At 43.7% G+C, this 21,068-nt stretch overlaps 1 protein-coding gene across 1 annotated transcript in view; it reads left to right on the top strand.

The window, feature by feature from the left end:
* LOC144790707 (cytochrome P450 2J2-like) overlaps positions 1-21,068 on the top strand; it is an 83,148-nt gene that overhangs the window by 42,324 nt on the left and 19,756 nt on the right. The window contains exons 6-7 of the mRNA XM_078665427.1: positions 9,884-10,071; positions 20,374-20,515. Of these exons, the coding sequence (XP_078521553.1) occupies positions 9,884-10,071; positions 20,374-20,515 (330 nt within the window). The remainder of the gene's footprint in view (positions 1-9,883; positions 10,072-20,373; positions 20,516-21,068) is intronic.

Raw genomic sequence — 21,068 nt, 5'->3', positions numbered from 1 at the left:
AGAGATGCAGCTCACCTCCTCCAACAACTACAGACCATATAGAACACAGCAGGCAGACTTGTCCTGGGTCTTCCTACATGAACCCACAACATCTCCTACTACAGAAAACTCCCATGTCTCCCTGTGCAGAAAATATGCCAGTTCAAGCTCCTGACCCATGCATACAAGGCCCTACACAAATGAGGACCTGCCTACTTGATCCACTGCCTGAACTTCCATCAGCCCGCCAAACACCTCCACTCAATTTCCCTTTCTATAACCCTCCCTCCCACATGCAACGTATTGGATGCTGAGGTCACTCCTTCTCGTACCTAGCAGCAAAGGTATGAAACGAGCAACCCTTTCATCTAATGACTTACCAATCTCTTCTAGAGTTCAGAAGGACCCTGCCGACCTGGTTAATTGGCTAATCAACTGGACTCTGCCAGTGCCTGGATACCCTCATATGTGACAAGTAGCACTCTACACATCTATTGATTGATTGATTAAGTTAAGCATGATTGGTTTGTGCCAAGCTACCAGAGAGTTATTCACAGGTTAATTTGAGGTCGGCTTGTGTCTCACCATGACAAGAATTCTGGTTGTTGCTCGAGTCAACCAATCAACCAATTTCTCACAGTCTGGTGAAACTGGGCCAGCAAAAGCTAATCTATATATATATAAAAACAAATGTCTGTCTGTCTGTCTGTCTGTCTGTCTGTCTGTCTGTCTGTCTGTCTGTCTGTTTGTCCTTTATGAATTACTACACCATTCATCCGATCGCCATGAAACTTTGGGAAGTTGTTGAGTACACTCCCGCGAAGGTTTCTGGCATAATTTGTTTTAAATATCGGCCCCCCAGGTCCCTTATAATCTTTTTAATACGGATGTACGCACCAGACGGAAAAACAACAAATCGTGTATCCACAAGCACTCGAATAAATAAATAGAATTAAAACACAATTCATCTGATCGCCATGAAACTTTGGGAATTGGTTGAGTACACTCCCGCAAAGGTTTCTTGCATAATTATTTTTTAAATATCGGCCCCCAAGGCCCTCATAATCTTTCGAATACTGATGTACGCACAAGACGGAAAAAACAAAAAATCATGTATCCACAAGCACTCGAATAGATAAATAGAATTAAAACAGCATGCATCCGATCCCAAGGAAACTTTGGGAAGTTGTTGAGTACACTCCCGCGAAGGTTTCTGGCATAATTGTTTTTTAAATATCAGCCTTCCAGGGCCCTCATAATCTTTCGAATACTGATGTACGCACCAGACAGAAAAACAAAAAATCGTGTATCCACAAGCACTCGAATAAATAAATGGAATTAAAACAACACTTTGAAATGTTTTCCATATTAAAATGAATAAGTTTCAATAATAATGACACAATGTAAATTGAATGTTATCAGAACGAGTTTCCTTGAATTTCCTTTCTTCGGAGATCGTAGCAACGCGCGACGGGTAAGCTAGTGTTTTATAAAGTTCACTATGTTTTTACTGTAAGAGGTATTTATTGTTGGTGGTGCACTCTGCCAGTGGTAATTTCAGACCACAAACAATAAAACACAAATTGCACTATTAGAACTTGTTTGGCAGTAAATTAATACTGTGGCAGGGGCAGCTCCCCCACTGCTCCCAGAGCAGGAAACATAAAATGATAATAACCTTGTTATTGTAATTTTATTTTTCAATACGGGGCTGGGTTAGGGCGGGGGGGGCTGGGGTCCCAGAGAGAGGAGTGGTGGCACAGTCTTAAGTGCCCATGACAGTTTGGCCACTCTTCTTGGGCCGGACTAACAGTCATGCACACTTTTCATGTTCCCCACTAGGTTGTAATGCACAGCCTGGTGGGGAACACACACAGGCTCCCTGTCCCTGTCGAATCACAGTGCTCAGACCAATCACAAAGCTGCATTCCAGCATTGTGATTGGCTTCGGGGAGCCTGTGTGCTTCCGGGACCAAAGCTGTGGAGAAGGCAGCAGTGAGAATAGACCGAAGCAGAGGAGAGACGGCCACCGTGAAAAGGCAACTGTTTTATTATTCTTTGTCCCCGCCCCCATTCCCCCACCCTGCCACCCCATTCCCCGCCAGACGCCACTGTACTGTGGTCAGGACAGTTTCCTCCTTCCATCCTCCCTCCATTTCTTATACAGTGTGGCACAAAGTAAACAGCCTAGAAATCTGAGTTAGCAATGGAAATCCTTTAATTTCAGGTGGAAATTCTTAATCTGACAGAGAATCCACAGGTGGCATGAAAATTATGTATTGGTCGCCTTTGCACTTTTATATTGTGCAAGTATGCCTGAATGCTTGTCGGAGCACTTTACATAAGAGCAGCTAAATACTGCAGCAAAGCAGTTTAGGTAAGAATAGTTAAAAACATGAAGATTATACATTGTCATATTGTATGGAATCAGTTTCCATATGATCTGGTTGCATTATGATTGCAAAAATGAAAATAAAATTTTCCAATTGCATAGTTACATTTTCCACAGGAAGGTTACATGAGAGCAGACAATAAAAGATTTTCCATGTCTAGCATGGCCTGACCAGTTCTTTGGCGAGGAGGGGGAGGTTTGTTATAGGCCTGTAGTTATTAAGGTCATTCTGGTTGGCGCCCTTTTTTTTTGATGAGGGGTGTGACTTGGCGAGTTTGAGGGGAACCGGCATGGAGCTGCGCAGTAGGTAGGAGTTGATGATTTTGGTCCAAATGGGAGAGATGACGTGCCTGGGGCTTTTCACAATTGTGATAGAGAGGGGGTTGGAGATGTGAGATGCCGGTTTCATGCTGGAGAGAATGTTGAGGACTTCTTCTTCAGGGGTATGGTTAAAATTAGACCATGTTGCATTGTTTTTCATTTGTAAGGGGTGGACATTGGTGAGCTGTGTTAGAGTGAGGGGGAGGCCTCAATTAGTTGAAGGTAGGGTAGGGTGACCAGATGTCCCGGATTTGCCTGGACAGTCCAGTTTTTTCACTGGCTGTCCCGGGAGAATTCGTCAATTTTGGCTGATGTCCCAGTTTTTAGCGGCGGTGAAAACAAGAGGCACTTTTTGGGGTGTTCTAAAGCTGTGCTAGTTAGCAGCTGTTATAAGTAAGCAATATAATTAGTAGATATGATGTTGGTTGTAGAAATTACATTGTATTTATTTTCTTAATGCATCTTATCTGATCCTTGGTTGATGAGAGCTGTCATTCTGCGCCATTCCGTGGATGAAAATGTTTAGTCCTTCTATTTTTCCAAAATGTCCTGGTTTTTGGTTCTCAAGATCTGGTCACCCTAAGATAGGGCTGTGGTTGAGACCTTTTTGCAAGGGGCATCTTTGGTGCAGGGTGGGAAGCTGGGTGGTTCTAGAGATAGTCCCATATTAGATATTTTATCGGCGAGAAATGTCACAAATTCTTCACAGCCCTCAGATGAGCTGTTAGATTAATGTTGGGGGGAGGAGGAGGTTTGCTGTTTGATGATGTTGAATAGGTCTTTGTGTCTGTTCCTAGACAGGTCAAGTTGATCTCGGAAGTAGGCAGATTTTTCTTTGAAGATGTGTTTTTTTGTATTTTTGGCGTTCAGCCAGGAGGATCAAGAGATTGGATTCTGAAGGTTATCTCCAGTTTCTTTCAGCTAAACTGAGTTGTCACTTTTCGTTGTTCAAGTCATTGTTGAACCAGGATCTGCAGGGTATATTCCTTGATTTCTGGAGTTTCAGGGGGTACGATTGTTTCCACTAGTTCTGTGATTTTTCTGCTGCAGTGGGCTGTGAGGTCGGGTTGGGTGGAGGAAGGATTTGAGTACTGACAAGTGCTTCTAGCTCCGCTTGGGGGATTTGGTGGACGTTTTCTTACCCATCGCTTGGGATGGCTATATTGGTATGAGTAATGATAGGTGGAATTGAGATCGAAGAGAATTTGATAGTGATCTGACCAGTGGAATGGCAGGATAGAGAGCAGAGATAGAGTATTATGCTTGGAGGTGATTGCATGTAGGGTAGAGCCTTTGTGCATTTGCATGTTGCAATGTTGGGCGAGATCTTTCACTTCCAGGACAGTGTAGAGGGCTTGTACCATGGGGTCTTTTGTGTTGTTCAGGTGCAGGTTTATTTCTTCTACTATAATGTTGGTGCTGCTTTTAAGGGAGATTTGTGATTTTAGGTCTGCTAGGTCTTCAAGGAAATGTGCATTTTTACCAAGAGGGTGATAGATGATGTGGAATTTTATGGTATTGGGTCCCTTTGAGGAGAGTTGGACTCGTAGGTTTTCAAAGGTAGGGTATTTGGCAGTGCAGAAGGGAGTTAAACGTGGATCGTTTTGTGTGTGAAGACTATTCCGCCAACCCTGCCATTTTTGCGGTCACTGTGAAGAAACCTCACCAGGCTTCTTGATGATCTGTTTTCACGGTTCACCCTGAGGGCTAAAGAGTTGTGCTCTGGGGTGGCAAATGACCTGCTCCTCTGGTAAGGTTAGGAGGGCAGGTAAGGACCTATGAGCTGGCCGAATTTTGGCCGATAGGTACAGACGTAGAATAGTGACTCAGTCCCTACATTCTGACATCCTGTGGTCCCAGGCATAGTTCTGTTTACACAGAATCCCTGCAACACTGCTGCGGCCCACCTGGTGCCCCCACAGCTTGAAATCAAAAACAACATTTGACTTCTTAGCCACCCAGAGCTTGCAGTCACACCTGCCACTGATGAGGATGGAGCTATAAACCCCAAGTAGGATTTTAAGCTCAGGGGACGTTCCTTTGAATCCCTTCACTCACCAAACAGCTTGTAGCAGGTAAGTAACCACAGGCGACCGGCGCACCCACTGCTGTATGCAAGAGATGGTTTTGATCCCTTGTGCAAACTGTTGTTTTATCTATATTGCAACCACATGTTTTCTGAAAATTGCGCATTTCAGGAAAGGAAAATAGGCTTACCCAAGAAATTCCAATACGCAATTTCAGAAATAATGCACAGATTGTAAAATATGAAGTGTATGCGCATTCTCCAAATTTAAAAAAAAGTTTCTGTGTGGATTATGGGTAAAATAAATTGTATCTCTCGCATATGAGGCCAGTAGGGACAGATTGCATTAGCATCTCGTTCCAAAAAATGAGAGTATCCATGTATTTCTTCACATGTGAAAGGCCGGCCTGCTGTACAAGTAATACACACCCTGAGCAGCCACTAGTACACCCACACAACGCCCATGGAAACGCCTCCCTTGTGCAAAGTAATGCAACGCAGCGATTTGCGCTTGAGTTGCTTTACTCAAAATTATCAAGCCACCAGGGCCATGCAAGGTGGTCTTGCGTGGCTTCATAACTCTCATTTTTAATTTGCGTCACTCTTGCATCACGTTGCGTGGTACAAGAATGACGTAAAGGGGCTTCTAAATATGCCCCTGAATTTTTGTAGACCATTACATTTCCTAAATGGGGATTGTTTCTAATATTTATCTAGTTTCAGGGTCTTAATTGTTTGTTCCACATGCAAAGAAGTGTCACTCAAAGTGTCTGTCACTGTTGGACTTGGCCCTTTTTGGCAGGTTCACTCCTAAACTTTTGCCTTTTCTGTGACCTGGTGTTGGTGGTTGTAGGCCTCTGGGCACTTTAGCACTGTGGTCCAGTGTAAAGAGTGTGCGCTATCTGTGCACATTTGGTGAAGTTGGCCTGCCTTACCATAGGAGTGCATTGGGGATAAGTGTGTCTGTGGTAATTCCTGGTATGAGAGGAGCAGAAGGGTCGAGTTTAGTATGTATGAATTTGTGAGAATAAATGCTACGCAGATTTGTGATGACTGGTGGAGAAATGCCACTTTTAGAAGTTAATTTCAAAAAGGGGGTGGCGATGGACAGAGTATCTGAGTTAATCAGAACACTCCTACCCAGTCAAGAGATCAGGGCTTGATCCATCACCGTTTTTTAGCTCACTGCACCATCCCAGTTCAGAACCTGGCCATATGCAAATTAGTCTGTCCCTGGCCCAGTGCATCATGGGAACAGGGCAGACCAAACTACCAAGCCAATTCTTCACTGGAAAGGAAACAGGCTTCCGGGGACCGGTTTCTGGCATTACAGCCGTCTTCGACCCGGCTTGCTTGAATCCTGATGGTGCAGTGAGCAAGGGACTCATGTCTGAACATACCCTTCCACACTTATGGTGGCCAAAATAATCGTTAAAAGCTTGTTTCCTTTCCAGTAAAGAATTGGCTTGGTAGTTTGGTCTGCCCTGTTCCCATGATGCACTAGGCCAGGGTCAGACTAATTTGCATGTAGCCAGGTTCTGAGCTGGGATGGTGCAGTGAGCTAAAAAACGGTGATGGATCAAGCCCTGATCTTTTGACTGGGTAGGAGTGTTCTGCTTAATTCAGATACTCTGTCCATCACCACCCCCTTTATGAATTACTTTTAGAAGTTGGCACTTCTGTGTGCTATGTGTCTGCCTGCCTGATGTGAATGGCATATCTGGCTTGTGACTGACAGGGGCTGAGGGGTGTGTGTGGCTCCAGGAGGGGCAGGGTGAGTCAGCGCTGGGCTGAATAGGACATCTGTGCTGGGAGTAGTGGTAGGGGTAATCCTCTGAATCGGATGGTGCCTGCCCTAGTGAATGCTGGCTCCACCCCCCTGTGGTGTGTCTGATGACAAGCCTCCACCTGACAAAGGGGAAGAGGAGCTTGCAAAACAAAGTGCTCCAAATCCCCCCTGAACCATTTGTATCTGTTTCGCACATACCCTGCACTACAGACAGAACTTTTGGTATAAGTATAGGGTCTGTGACCCCATGAAAATGCCCTGTACTTGTTCCTGAACCTGCGGGGCCCTGCTGCTGCTGGGGCCCAGGAGGACCTGCGAGGAGTGCTGCCTCCCTGGGCCCCGCATTGCCCCCTTGATTCCTAAGAACATTCCGGACTTCATGTTGCCTTGGGGCCCTGTGAGCACTATGCTTTATTTGCCCGATTATTCCCAGAGGAGGAGAGGAAAAGGGTGAGCTGCGCAGCGCTGGTGCTGCAGCCCCTGTGTGAGGGAATCCCCAGCGTAGGGATTCCCTTGTGATGCTGAGAGCGAGGCGGGAGCCCACCTCGTGTTGGTAAGTGTTTGCGGGTGCCCACCCCGCAATTTGATGCAATTGCGCGTGCCCACCCCGCTTATGTGCTGTTCCGGCGGGTGCCCATCCCGCCGGTACCTTTAACCCGTTTACCGCGGTGGACATTCCGCCGCAGTGTGGGCGTTTGATGAAGTGGATGGGACTGCGTCGGCCGCTGGCCGTTCGCAGCACTAGGGAGGTAGTGCTCCCGTCGGCCGTTGGCTGACGGGAGCACGCACTGGGTTAAACGAAGCGGGAGCCCACCACGCGGTTCACAGCCGCGGCCAGAGAGGAAGTCAGGCGACGTGATGCCTGACGCGAGGCCGGACTTCCGGCTCCTCGTGGGAAGCGCAGAAGAAATGCGGAGGCTCACGGTCTCCACCTTCAAGTCGCGGGTCACAGGAGGGGGCCCAGGTGAAGTGCATAGAGGCGGCAGAGGCTGCCGATGGCAGCGCAGGGCACCCGTGAGTGAGGGAATTTCCGCGTGCAGAAGGAATGCTGGTGCTGGTCATCGGGGCTCTCGTAGCAAAGAGAGCCCCGCATCTCGAAGAGTTTCCCCCGCATCTCGCAGAGAGCCCAGGCTCAGTGTTGCACCCTGTTGGTGCATCTAGAAGCACATTGTCGGTGCCTGAGCGGTCCCACCATGGCGGGCCGATCCAACAAGGGGGCATCTTTGTTTTTAGAGCCCGTGGGGGTCCAGAGGGCACAGAGGTGCCGGACCCCCTTTACGAATAAAGTCACAGCTGTGCGCCTTAGCGGGCAGCTGCCACGTGGGCGCATTGGTTCTCAGAGCCCAGGGAGGGGTTCAGAGGGCCCTGAGGGGCCCGTGCCCATTTGGCCACATTTTGTGATAGAGTCCCTGAGTGGGACAGGAGGGCACAGAGAATGCCAGTGATAATCCCAGCTGCACAGCAATTAGCAGGCAGCGGCTAAGTTTAGGCCACCATAGTGCCAGCTCATGGCACACATTTTGCTTAAGCTGCAAGTGGCAGCTTAGCACCATGACATTCTGGACAGAGGGCATTTGAGCCATATAGAAGGCCAGTTGGCCAGGGGAGGTCAGAGATGTATGTGATGTTAAGAAATACGATTCTCTACTGTGATTCCTGCCTCTAAATGCATTTGGGTTTGAGATCATTAGCATAATGTGTTTATGCTGGGAGGTTATTTCCTACTGCTAGTTATACCCTTAATGTGCGTGATGCTTAGGAGGTTCTGGTCAAATATGATTAGACTGAGGAGGTTGGCGCAGAATGTATTTAACGCCTAAGGTGATACTGTGCATAATGTGGTTTATGTTACGGGATGATGCTGAGTACAGTAATGGCCAGTGAGTACTGGTTGTGTTCTACATTTATTATATGTTCTACATTTCCTGTGTTCACTCGAGATGGTATTGACAGTGATCCAATTTGCCCTGTCAGGTGTAAATAATCCCAGGTAGATATTACCTAGTGCCAGGAGGCACAATGTATATTATGTGATTACTATTGTAATGTGTTATGAGAATACAAAGGCTATTTTTGATATAACCTTGTGTGGAGTTCCTTTTGTAGTGTGCCTGGGATGTTGTTGCTGTGTGTGTTTTGCGCAAACGCTTTACACATTGCCTCCGGGATAAGCCTGACTGCTCATGCCACGCTACCAAGGGGGTGAGCAGGGGTTATCTTTGGCGTGTAACTCCCTTGCCCTGACTAGAGTGGTGGTCTCTGTCTGGCTTTGGCGCAAGCCTTAGCAAACCAGAGATTCCATTTCTAACAGTCACCCATGACACTGAAATGTCACACATATGCTCACCAAAAACATGAAAATGTCACACATGATCAAACTCAAAACTTGGCAGCTATGAGTTTCGTTATGGTGGAAGATGTTCACTCATGGAATCACCTCCATATATAGTATTTCCTCTATAAAACGAAGAATTTTCCCTTCCTGACCCACCCGGGATCCAATCTTCAATTCCTACAATGACTTTTAACAAAATTGTTTCCCTCAGTGGTTCAGTTCCAACCGATGGATTACCGAAGGTTTGATCAGGGTGACTAATCACTGTTCACTAAGGCCAGATGTAGGTAAATTCAATTTAGCGAGTCCTTAATAGCGATTTTTACTGAATCGCTATTAAGGACTCGCTAAATTGAATGTAGGTAGGAATCCCTAAAATATTAGAGATTCCTTAATATTCCTTAATAACGAATCGGTAATTGAGATTAGTTATTAAGGAACACCTAGCCATTCATTCCTAGTGGCTAGGAGGCCCATAGGAATGAATAGGAAGACATTCACTATTTGCGATTCGGGATTACCGAATCGCAAATAGCGGGAGGTATATCAAGGGTGCCAGGTTGTCCAAAGGACAACCTGTTGCACCTTTGAAATGTACATGTGTGCACATGTGGCGCACATACATGCCCTAAGGGCATGGATGTGTGCCACATGGCACTTTACTTACCACCAACTTGAAGTTGGTGATAATTAGCGATTCCTTAAGTCTGAAATGCACTATTTTTTACATTGCATTTAAGGAATCGATATTTCCGATTCCTTAAATGCAAGAGCAAAATAAGGAATCGCAAATTAGCGATTCCTCATTTTGCAAGTAGGTTTGAACTCACCTACATTGCTCCCAGCCAAATACCGGTCTGCGTTACCGCTCTCTATTTGGCCACCTACATCTGACCATAAGTCTTTTCTTTAGATGGTCTGAATTAACAAGAATTTACTATTGACTTCCCCCAGAGCTCTGTGTGATCTGATATCAATATTTTTGCATTTATTGCAGACCTTTGCTTACTGTATAGCTGTAACATGAAATTTTTGTTTCAGACAGAGTCCAGAAGGAACTTGATGCTGTTTTTGGATCCTCCTTGGTGATCTCCTATGCAGATCGGGAAAAGCTTCCGTACACCAATGCTGTGATCCATGAGATTCAACGCTACAGCAGCATTTCAGCTGTGGGCGTACCACGAGTGTGTGTGAAGCAGGCCCCTGTGCAAGGCTACCAGATTGAAAAGGTTGAGTAGATGTATAAGGAGGCCACCATGTGACGCAAATAGCACTGTGACTACAATGCATGTATGGGTGTGGGGGACCCCTAAAATCTTGCACCCCAAAAGTCACCTCAAAAGCACTGAAGACAGACTCAAGTGAGTTCTAGAATTCAAAAATTTAGAAAAATGTTTACAAAATTCAAAAGGTGCAATATAGAAATTGTGGGTTCAGAAACATAAAGACATTGCCATGAAGGCTTTCATTAATAGGGCAATACAAAATAATAGGCAAAACCTTGAATTATTCTATTCCAAACTGAGAAGCAAAATCAAGAAATCTGACAGAATCCCTAGTAGCATGGAAAAATCTCCCAGAGTTCTGGCTCACCCCTAAATTTGAGGGTTTAAATAGGAAATGTTTCACATAAAACATAATGAAAATTCCAGATTCATCATGGTGCGAGCAAAAGAATTAAAATTTCAACAATTTAGCATACAGAATTATAGAGCATCATACTGTGTCGCATAGCCTTGCCACCTAAGCACTGTTCCTCTATATTAATATTGAATCAGCCACTTCTACACTAATGTAATCTGGAAAGGTTGGCGCAAACTAGCAACAAAACTAGAGAGAACTATTGTGAATGAATACAATACAGCAAGCAGGCAAAAGACACCTTGAAGGTTGAAACATTACTACGCCCATGTTAGAGAGACTTCAACGAGTACAGATAATTTGGAAATAGACAAACATGACTTGCATGAATACGTACAGCAGGAATGATAAACAGTGAATGTAAAGGGGGAGACATCCATTTTGTACAAGTTGGCGTTGAGGCCAAGCTGAGGCCCAGCTAGTATAACCCAAGAAAGGCACATTAACAGGTCATTACAAAATAGTTTGAAAGGCAACAGCATTATATAAGTGTCAACACGTAAATTCAAGTGTAGATCCATATTCTGCTTGTTATTTAGCATTCACAAAAAACTTCTACACATGATCTGTCTTCATGCTCATTGTTGGACTTGACCCTTTCTGCATGGTTATCTCAAAATATTTTGCCTTCATCCTCTTGTTTTCTGAACACATTTTTATTTACGCCTTAGGACTGTTAACCAGTGCTAAAGTGTTTGTTCTCTCTCCTTTAAACATGGGAAAATTGGCTGACACCCAATTGGCACATTTAATTTATTCGTAAGTCCCTGGTAAAACTGTACTACATGTACCCAGGGCCTGTAAACTGAATGCTACTAGTGGACCTGCAGTACTACATGTGCCACCCACTTAAGTAGCTTGTCAATCTCAGGTCTGCCATTGCAGCCTGTGTGTGCACTTTAAACTGCCAATTTGACCTGACAAAATAAACCATTTGCGTGGCCTAAACCTCCCTTTTTAATATATATAGGTCATCCCTAGGGTAGGTCCTAAACAACCCAGAGGGCAGGGTGCAATGTGTTTAAAAAGTTGGATATTTTAACTCTTACATGTCCTGGTAGTGAAAAACTAAATTTGGTTGTCACTACTGTAAGGTCTACCCCTCCTATAGGATAACATTGGGTTAACCTATTACATTTAATAAATGATAAGTGAGGGCTCAGCGTTGGACTGGCTCCGCTCATTCCTGACAAATAGATCCTTCCGTGTATCAGTACCCCCTTACTCCTCTCAGACTCATGCTATTGATCAGGGTGTGCCTCAGGGCTCGTCCCTGAGCCCACTGCTCTTTAATTTATACGTCCAGCCCCTAGCTGCGGTCGCCACGCTATGGGACCGTACGATAGTCTCTTATGCTGACGACACGCAGCTAGTAGTCACCTTGGCGGACGGTTCTTCCCCCTCTGCCTCCAGATTCAAAAACGGTATGACGGCAGTGGCCGATTGGATGGCAGCCAATCGCCTACAATTAAATGCCGGGAAAACGGAGGTTCTGTTGGTAGGCAAGAACGCCAATCTATGGACTGAGCAGTGGTGGCCGTCAGCCCTGGGAGCAATTCCCTCCCCCAAAAACGTAGTTAAGAACCTTGGTGTCATGATGGACTCCTCCCTTTCCTTCCAGGCTCACACTAAACAATTAGCCGCCTCGTGCTTTGGCACCCTGCGTAGTCTGAGACCCATTTTAAAATATTTTGCCCCCTCTGTTCGCCAACTCATTGTACAAGCTACCGTCCTCTCTCGCCTTGATTACTCGAGCTCCCATCTCCTAGGGGCAAATAAGGCGGAAATACTGAGAATGCAGCGCATTCAAAACGCTGCTGCCAGAGCACTGGTGGGCTTGCCGCGTTTCTGCTCAGTTGCTAGTACCATCCGTAAGCTACACTGGCTGCCTGTGGATAAACGTATCCTTTTTAAAACACTCTGTCTCTCTTTTAAAATCCTGAAGTGCACAAGCCCTGTCCTTTTGGGCGACTTGATCTCCCACTATGTCCCTTCCCGCCCTCTCCGTTCGGCAGAGTCCCATTTGGCAGTGGTGCCTAGAATTAGACTCTCCAGGTCGGGCGGCCGTGCTTTCCGGTACCTTGCCCCCAAACTATGGAATTCCCTTCCCGTCCATATCCGCGCCATGGACTCTTTGCCATCTTTCAGGAAGGCCATCAAAACCTTCCTGTTCCCGTTACCTTAGGTCTCTTCCTGCTGTCTTTCTTGTTTGGCCGGTCTACATAGTTGTTGTGTCCTCCCGTGGTCAGCGCCGTGACGCCCCTTTGCTGGGGCAGCTGCGTGCTGTACAAAATGGATAACATAACATAACATAACTTTCAATTGAGAGCAGGTAGGAATATTGAGTTTGGTGTCTAAAGGATTGTAAATGAAAGCCCCCTTTAATGGTAAAGTCCGATTTTAAGCCATAATTCTGAAAATGTCACTTTTAGAAAGCAGGCATTTTCTTGTCCCAACTATTTGCTTTCTACTGCCTGTATCCTCGGTCACATAACTAGGTGTAGTTGCTGCTGGTCTTTGTATATTCCTCCCAGATAGCCACACAATAGAGGGAATAGGTGTGCCGGGATGGGCCATTAAGTGGCACGATGGGATGGCGGAGCTGGGCACAGCCCTATTTGCACCTGAATAGGCTGGGCTCTGCCTTCACACAAAGGACTTGTCACCAATTCATTGTTCAAGCAACCGGCTTGGAGCCAGGGCAGGGGAAGCAGGAAACTTCAAGGACTACTAAGGGAATTATCTAGAAACTTATCGTATTTTTAAATTGGCACCAGATAAAAATATTGGACCCTCAGGCCCAACTCCTCAGCATGCTCCTGGACCTGTGTATGCTACAGAAGAAGTACTGCTGCTGGGCTTTGCTGCCAGAAGGACCGCCTTTTTGGAGTCCGTGACTCTCTCTTTGCCGGCTGGAAATGGGGAGAGCCAATACTTTGTTCGATATATATGTATATATATATATATATATATATATATATATATATATATATTTTTTTTTTTTTTTTTCACTGAACAAAACAAAGGTTACAGGGATGTTATAGGTAGGCTGACATTTCACTCGTACAAAACCAAAGAGATTCAGCAGTTATAGTTAGCTGAGCTATCTATAACTCACGCCCCCACAATGCACTGCTGATCACGTCACATACCACATCACTCATGACATGGTCAGTGACATCACTCATGACATCACAGATGACATCTCAAATGGCACCACTGATGACATTACAGATTACATCATCCAGTGTTTCTGAGTGTTTTTCTAAAAGTTACTGAGTGTTTAAAATATATACTAAGATAAGTGGCTGTGGGAGTGCCTGTATGGGTAAGTGAGTGGGTCTGTAAGTGGTGTATTGAAGAGTGAGTGGGTATGTGAGAGACTGTATACATGAGTGAGTTGCTGTGTCAGTTTTTGTATGGGTGAGTGGGTGAGTCAGTGGCTGTAAATGAGAGGGTCCATGAGTAGCTAAATGGGTAACGTAGCAGGTACTTAAGTATCTGTATGGGTGAGTAACAGGGTTCACGAGTGACTGTATGGGTGCATGAATGGGTATGTAAGTGGCTCTATGGGTGAGTGAGTGGATGTGTGAGTAGCTGTATGGGTCAGTGAATGGATGCGGTGAGAGACTGTATGGGTGAGTAAGTGAGTGTGAGAGGTTTCATTGGAGAGTATGTGCTTGTCTCAATGACTTTATAGGTGAGTGAGTACATGTGTTAGCACATCTATGAGTAAGGGAGTAACTGTATGTCCTTATGAGTGGATGTGTGAGTGGCTGTATTGGCCAGTGAGTAGGTGCATAAGTGGCTATATATGTGAGTTAGTGGTTGTGTTAGTAGCTGTATGGGTGAGCTGGTGTGTTAGTGGCTCTATTGATCAGTGAGTAGTTGCGTCACTGTATGCGTCTGCAAATGGGAATGTCAGTGGTTGTGTGGGAGTGAGTGTATGAGATGTATGGTGGTGTAGCAAGGTGTGTGACTGGTTCTGTGGATGATGCTATTAACGATGTCATGAGTGATGTCACTGACCATGTCATGAGTAATATGTGAGGTCATAAGCAGTGCATTGCGGGGGCATAAGTTATATTTAGCCCAGCTAACTAGAACTGCTGAATTTCTCTAGTTTTGTATGAGTGAAATCTGAGCCTAAGTATAACGCCCCTGTAACCATAGTTTTTTCAGTGAATTTCTACGTTTCTTAAAATTCTGTTTCCTAACGATAACATCCCTGTAACCTATGGTTTGGTTTTCTCAGTGTGTATGTATATATATATATATATATATATATATATATATATATATATATATATATATATATATATATATATATACTCCAACCAGAAAACTCGCGCAACGCCTTTGCACAAAGTCCAGTACGCAGACACAGATGAATAAATCCACAGCCAGTCTTACATCGATATTCTTCTTTCTTTATTTCATGATAAAGTGCAGAGGTGCAACAGGATGCCGAACAGACGCGTTTCGGGCGTGAACGCCCTTGCTCACTGTCAGCGGGTAAGCGGTTGAGTACAAGTTTAAATAATGCAATGATCAATTGCTACATCGCGCCAAAACGCTTCCAGTAATTAAGTGACATAGAAAGTGGACTACATTCTATGCTTAGTGAAATCACATCATACATTTTCAGCGGCCATACTTGAATGGTAATGGTATGCTTCAGATGTTGCCATTACTGAAGATAAAATAGTATATGCATACAAATATACAAAGGCATTTTTTCATGAGTGAACACCTAAACACAAGGAAATTCTATTTTAAAGTGCAAATGCATTGATACTATAGAAGTGCAAATTTTTACTGTGCAAATACGCAAAAAGTCTAATTTCATCATGTGCAAATACGCTGTAAACAAATACTCTTTTTTCATATATGTACAAAAAATGAATTTCCTCAAAGGTGTTCTTCCTGCCCTTATAAACAATCATTCTCAAAGGCAATTCTGTAATTAGTAACGTAATATCATTTTAGTTATAAGTTTGGCCCAAAGAAAACATTCCATTTGTAAAATGTGGAGAATGGCGAGTGGAAATAGATATCAATCTATTAGTAAGTATGCAAAGAATTGTACTAAGTTGTTTTACATTAAATAGTCAAGAGATAATTATGCATATTCAGACCGCTAGATGACTAAATAATATTAATAAAGTGAAGGAGTGCTAGAATGTCCTGATCAACATGGAAAAGACATCATGGGGTATGGGGAAAAAAATGTTTTTTAATTAAATCAAAAACATGTTGAAATATGCAATTGCATAATGAACCAGTTCATTAAATTTCTCTTGTAATGCCCTAATGTGATTCAGGGTGGTGTAATCTATCTAACGCATAAGGTTGACATAGGTCCCTGCCACAGACCAACGTCTTCCCTGCTATATCTTGTGCAAAGAATCAAGCGTGGAAATGCCGTCAATGCAAATGAGGGAACATAATAATGCACCAAAAGGACAAAACATAAAGCCTGATGAAAATGGATCTCTGCCTGCTCTGATAGTGATAAATGAAATGATGGCCTGTGATACTGTATAGAGACATGGTCTTAAAGAAAAGTGCTTAAATCTTCCCCCATGTTCAAACCCCCCGGGATCTTTGTGTTGAGGCGAACAATATAAAGGGACTCCAACTGTCTCAACTGTCTTTCATAGTCCCCACCTTTCTTGGAAGTTCTGACTGCATCTATCACAAAGTAACTTAGATGGGATAGGTTTCTGCTGTGAAATTGGTCAAAATGCCGAGCTACAGGGTAATTTTTGTCACAGTTCATTATGGCCCGTAGGTGCTGCAGGATACGTTGGTGCACTGGTAGTTTTGTGCTACCAACGTATCTCAGATTACATGAGCACGTGAGTATGTATACTGCTAACTCGGTTTTGCAATTATAGTGGCCTTTAATATAGGTTGGTTTGCTATCGAATGGTGTCATGTATGATCTAGTATTGGTGCCAAATTTGCATGCTCTGCAAGATATGCACCGAAAGAAACCTTTTCGAGGTGATAACCAATCATTGTTATTAATTAATTCCGGTGAACTGGACACTAAAGCATTCCTCATGCTGTAAGCCCGTCTGTAGGTCACTTCAGGTTTTTTAGGCAGGACGTCTTTGAGAGTGGGATCAGTGAGAATAACAGACCACTGTCCTCTGACTAGTTTAGAAATCTGGTTGGCCTGACGACTGAAACCAGTAATCAACCGTATGGTGTTGCTATTCTCTTTTTGATTCTCAGAGATGGAAACAGAGTTGGAGGGGGCCCGCAGGAGACTCGTTCTGTCTAACTCATTGGCTTTGGACATAGCTATCTTTAGGGCACTGGATTTATAGCCCCTTGCTTCCAACCTTTTCATGGCTTCTTTCTGATGGAAGTCCCTTTGCTCCAATGAGCTACACGTCCTGTGAATTCTAAGGAACTCCCCATATGGTATGGATCTGATGGTGTGACCCGGGTGAAAACTGTGGGCGTGCAGTATTGTGTTGCCTGCTGTGTTTTTTCTATAGAGGCTTGTAGTCAGAGTGTTATTGACTACAGTTACCTGCACATCTAAGAAGCTAATTTCAGTGTTACTGATTTCAGCACTGAAAATAAGGTTGGAATCATTTACATTGATGGCTTTAACAAAACATTCAGCATCTTCCTGGCTCCCCTTCCAAATAATGAAAATGTCATCGATGTACCTCATGTACTTTACAATATTATTGTGCCATACCTTCGAGTGATGTACCCTGAGGACATGCTCCTCCCACCAACCCACGTGGAGCCCCGCGTAGGTTGGGGAAAAACATGCCCCCATGGCCACCCCTCTCAACTGTTTAAAGACTTTATCATCAAACAAAAAGATGTTATTATTAAGGCACCGTTCTACCATAGACAGAAGCATCACATTGTGTTTATGCAATTCTACTGGTCTTTTGTCCAGGTAGAATTTTAAAGCTTTGAGTCCATCTTGATGGGAGATACTAGTATAGAGACTAGCAATATCCATGGTGATTAACAAATAATCTGAAGACCACACACTTTGGTTCAAGTTTCTAAGGAAATCCGTACTGTCCTTAATGTATGCAGGCAAAGAAGTCACAAAGTTTGTAAGTAATGATCTATATATTTCGAGGTGTTTTCAAACAAGCTATGGATTGCAGATACTATGGGTCTCCCAGGCACTGGTCTGACCCCTTTATGGACCTTTGGTATGAAATAAATGTTCGGTATTACAGGATGCTCTTTGTACAGATATTTCATCTCCTCTTTAGTTAGAAGGCCATCTCTTTTCCATCCATTTAGTTCCTTGTAGTAAGCCAGCTGGATGTTTTTTGCTGTTCTTAGGTCGCTTTGTGCATAGCATACTGTGTCATTCAAGTGGCGATAAGCTTCTTCCATATACTCTAATTTGCTCCAAAGGACCACATTACCCCCTTTGTCAGATTGATTTATAATGATTGCATCGTTGGATTGTAGTTTCTTGATTAAATCATTGTATGGTTTCATACTTGAATTGATGGTATTTTTTTGTTTACTGACTTGGGTATGTAGTTTTTTCAGACCATTGGTTAACAACTCCGCATAAGTGTCTATGGCATCCTTCGGCATGGATGGGATGAAAGTTGATGGTGGTTTAAAGCCACTAGATTCACTTTGACCAATGTCTATGTTTTCATCACAGGCTGCATCCTGAGTGCTTGGAATGGATGTGTTATCGTTACGCAGACAATGCATGGTTTTCAAAAGGGGCACATCCTTAGCCTGTAACCCACTTCTTTCAGGGTTAGTAGTTGTTGTAACAGTTTTTAAGTTCTGTGTTAGCCCTCCCTTAATGGCATAATATTTGCGTAATTTAAGTTTCCTGATAAACTTAAATACATCAACTCGGGTGTTACCATAGTTAAAGTTGCTCTCCGGACAGTATGACAATCCTAGAGCAAGTAGTTGTTTCTCTGCCTGATCGAGTTCGACATTGGACAAATTCACAATTGATTTTTCCATCGCTACTGCTTGTTCACCCAGTTTTTCTTCTTTCGTGGCCGCCCTTTGCCTTTTGGCGCATTTACGGCGTTCCCTCCGTCTTGTGTTTCTGCGCCGCTTGTTTTCACGTTTCTCGAGCGCAGAGTGCTTTTTCTCTTCAACCTCACGAATTCGAGTTCCTCGTTTAATATATATATTTCTCAGTATATATATATATATATATATATATGTGTGTGTGTGTGTGTGTGTATATATATATATATATATATATACATCAATCCACGAAGAGGTTCCTTCCGCAATCATTTCCTAAGCCAGTTGGCACAATTCTGGCAGGAACCAAAGCAGGTCAGAAATTTTCCAAATGATGGAAAATAAGATTGCGCACTCGGAGGGGAAATTACAATCACCAGGTTTAATCCATCATACCGTATGATGATGGATTAAACCTGGTGATTGTAATCTCCCCTCCGAGTGCGCAATCTTATTTTTCATAATTTGGAATATATTTATATATATCACTCCAAATCCTGGTCTGTCAATGCCTCAACAGGGCCACCAGGCACGGACCTCTTAGGTGCCTCCAAAAGAATAAACAACTTCAATATTGTAGTTTCGCAGTGCTGTCATTTTATTCACCCGTGGAAAATTATAAGCTCCAAAACTGTTCAGCATAGTGAATATATATATAATTTTATTTATTTATTTATTTATTTATAAAATTTCTATAGCGCACAAATACCTTCCGGTGTCTCGGCGCTAGAGCTTACAGATTGCAAAAGGATTCCTATTGGGAGTTTACTGATTAAAAAGCCAGGTTTTAAGATGCTTTCGGAATGTTAGCAGTGATGGGCTAAGTTTAATGTAGGGAGGGAGCAGGTTCCACAATTTAGACGCGGCAACCACAAAGCGTTTGTCTCCCCATGTGGCTTTTTTTGTGCGTGGGATTTGAAGCTGTTGGGCTGCAGATGAACGTAATGTTCGACTAGGTGTGTAAACACAAATAGCTTTTTTTTAAAATTCTGGTCCAATGTTGTTCAATGCCTTATGTGTGATACACAAGGCCTTAAACTTCGTACGGCTTCTAACCGGCAACCAATGTAGTTGACGAATGATGGGAGAAATAGATGAATACTTCGGTGTGCCGGTTAGAATCCTTGCGGCAGAATTTTGAACAAGCTGTAGTTTGTTCAAAACTTGCTCCTGCGTGTTCAACAATAGGCCATTACAATAGTCCACCTTAGACAATACCAAAGTGGACATTAGGGTCTTGCCTGCATTTGGGGGAAGAATGGAAGCAATTTCTTTACCATTCTTAGGGTAAAAAAGGAGGCTGAGACCACTGCGTTGGCATGACTGACAAAAGCTAACTTGTTGTCGAATAGAACCCCCAAATTCCTAACTTTGGGTACTGGTGCTGGAGGGGTTCCTAACTCCGAAGGCCACCAAACTGGGGACCAAGACGGGGTCAGCTCACCAAATACCATGACCTCAGTCTTGTCAGAATTTAACTTTAGACAATTCTGATCCATCCAGGTACTGATGGCTCTCATACCCTCCTGGAAGTTAACGGCCACTGCTCCTCCATTTTTGTGAATCGCCATAATAATATATGCATGTTTCTGTTCAGCTTAATATGCTATTTATTGCAATTGTGGAGTGTGAGAGTGTGGGGGGGGGCTTGAAATGTTGTGTAACTGACAGAGAAAGTCACTTACTGTCTGTCCACTTGCCTCCCTGATTTTATCACCATGATAGTATGGGAAAATGTAGGAAGGAAGGAACAAGGGGCTAAAGAGACATATTGCAGAATTTTATGTGCATATGAGTTGACTACAAAGAACACAAATGAGTAGGATGATGTTATGAAATTGGTTGGGAGTGAGATTCAGCTGAAACATATATGTCTTTCTTTGCAGGGCACTTTTGTTTTGACCAATCTGACCTCTGTTCTGTTTGACCCTGACTACTGGGAGACTCCCCGGCAATTCAACCCAAGCCATTTCCTCGACCACGAAGGGAACTTTGTAACCAGGGAGGCTTTCTTGCCTTTTTCAGCAGGTATCAATTTGGTTGCAAACAATGTGATGTTTTAAATCTGGAGTTAGCCAAGCCCTTTTGATTTTTACAAAAATATGTATGATATATATAGGGGCTTTCAGCCACATCTCTTCATCCATTGGTCTGTTGTACAATTCACATGTTGCCTCCGCCCACTACACCATATAGCATGGGGCAGTGGGTCAGCCTACTTAAGCCACTGGTTAAGTTCTATTTGAGTGATTGCATTTTGCTCTTTCACAAGGACCACATCTGCACACCAGCTAGTTCCTTTTAGTGGCAGTGTTTTTGTTTTACTTTATAATCATTTTAGTGTAGCCTTTGCATTTAGAGCCTGATGTGATAGCAGGAGGCTTCTGATACATATTCCATCTTTCTGCGATCCCATCTCCAGCCAATGCTGCTGTTAATTCCTTTTTGAGTGTTTAGCTTTTTGGACTGTTGCTAAATTGTGTCCATTTGAAAACATCCTGTATTAGGTTATCCTCCTTGCTTCTTTCTTCCTCTCCTTCTTTCTTTCCTAATTGCTTTCCTTCTTTCCTTGTCTTCTTTC

Source organism: Lissotriton helveticus, chromosome 11 (assembly GCF_964261635.1).
Source record: "Lissotriton helveticus chromosome 11, aLisHel1.1, whole genome shotgun sequence".
Taxonomy (NCBI): domain Eukaryota; kingdom Metazoa; phylum Chordata; class Amphibia; order Caudata; family Salamandridae; genus Lissotriton; species Lissotriton helveticus.
The sequence above is the reverse complement of the archived record's forward strand: the minus strand, read 5'-3'. Positions and strand labels throughout refer to the sequence as shown.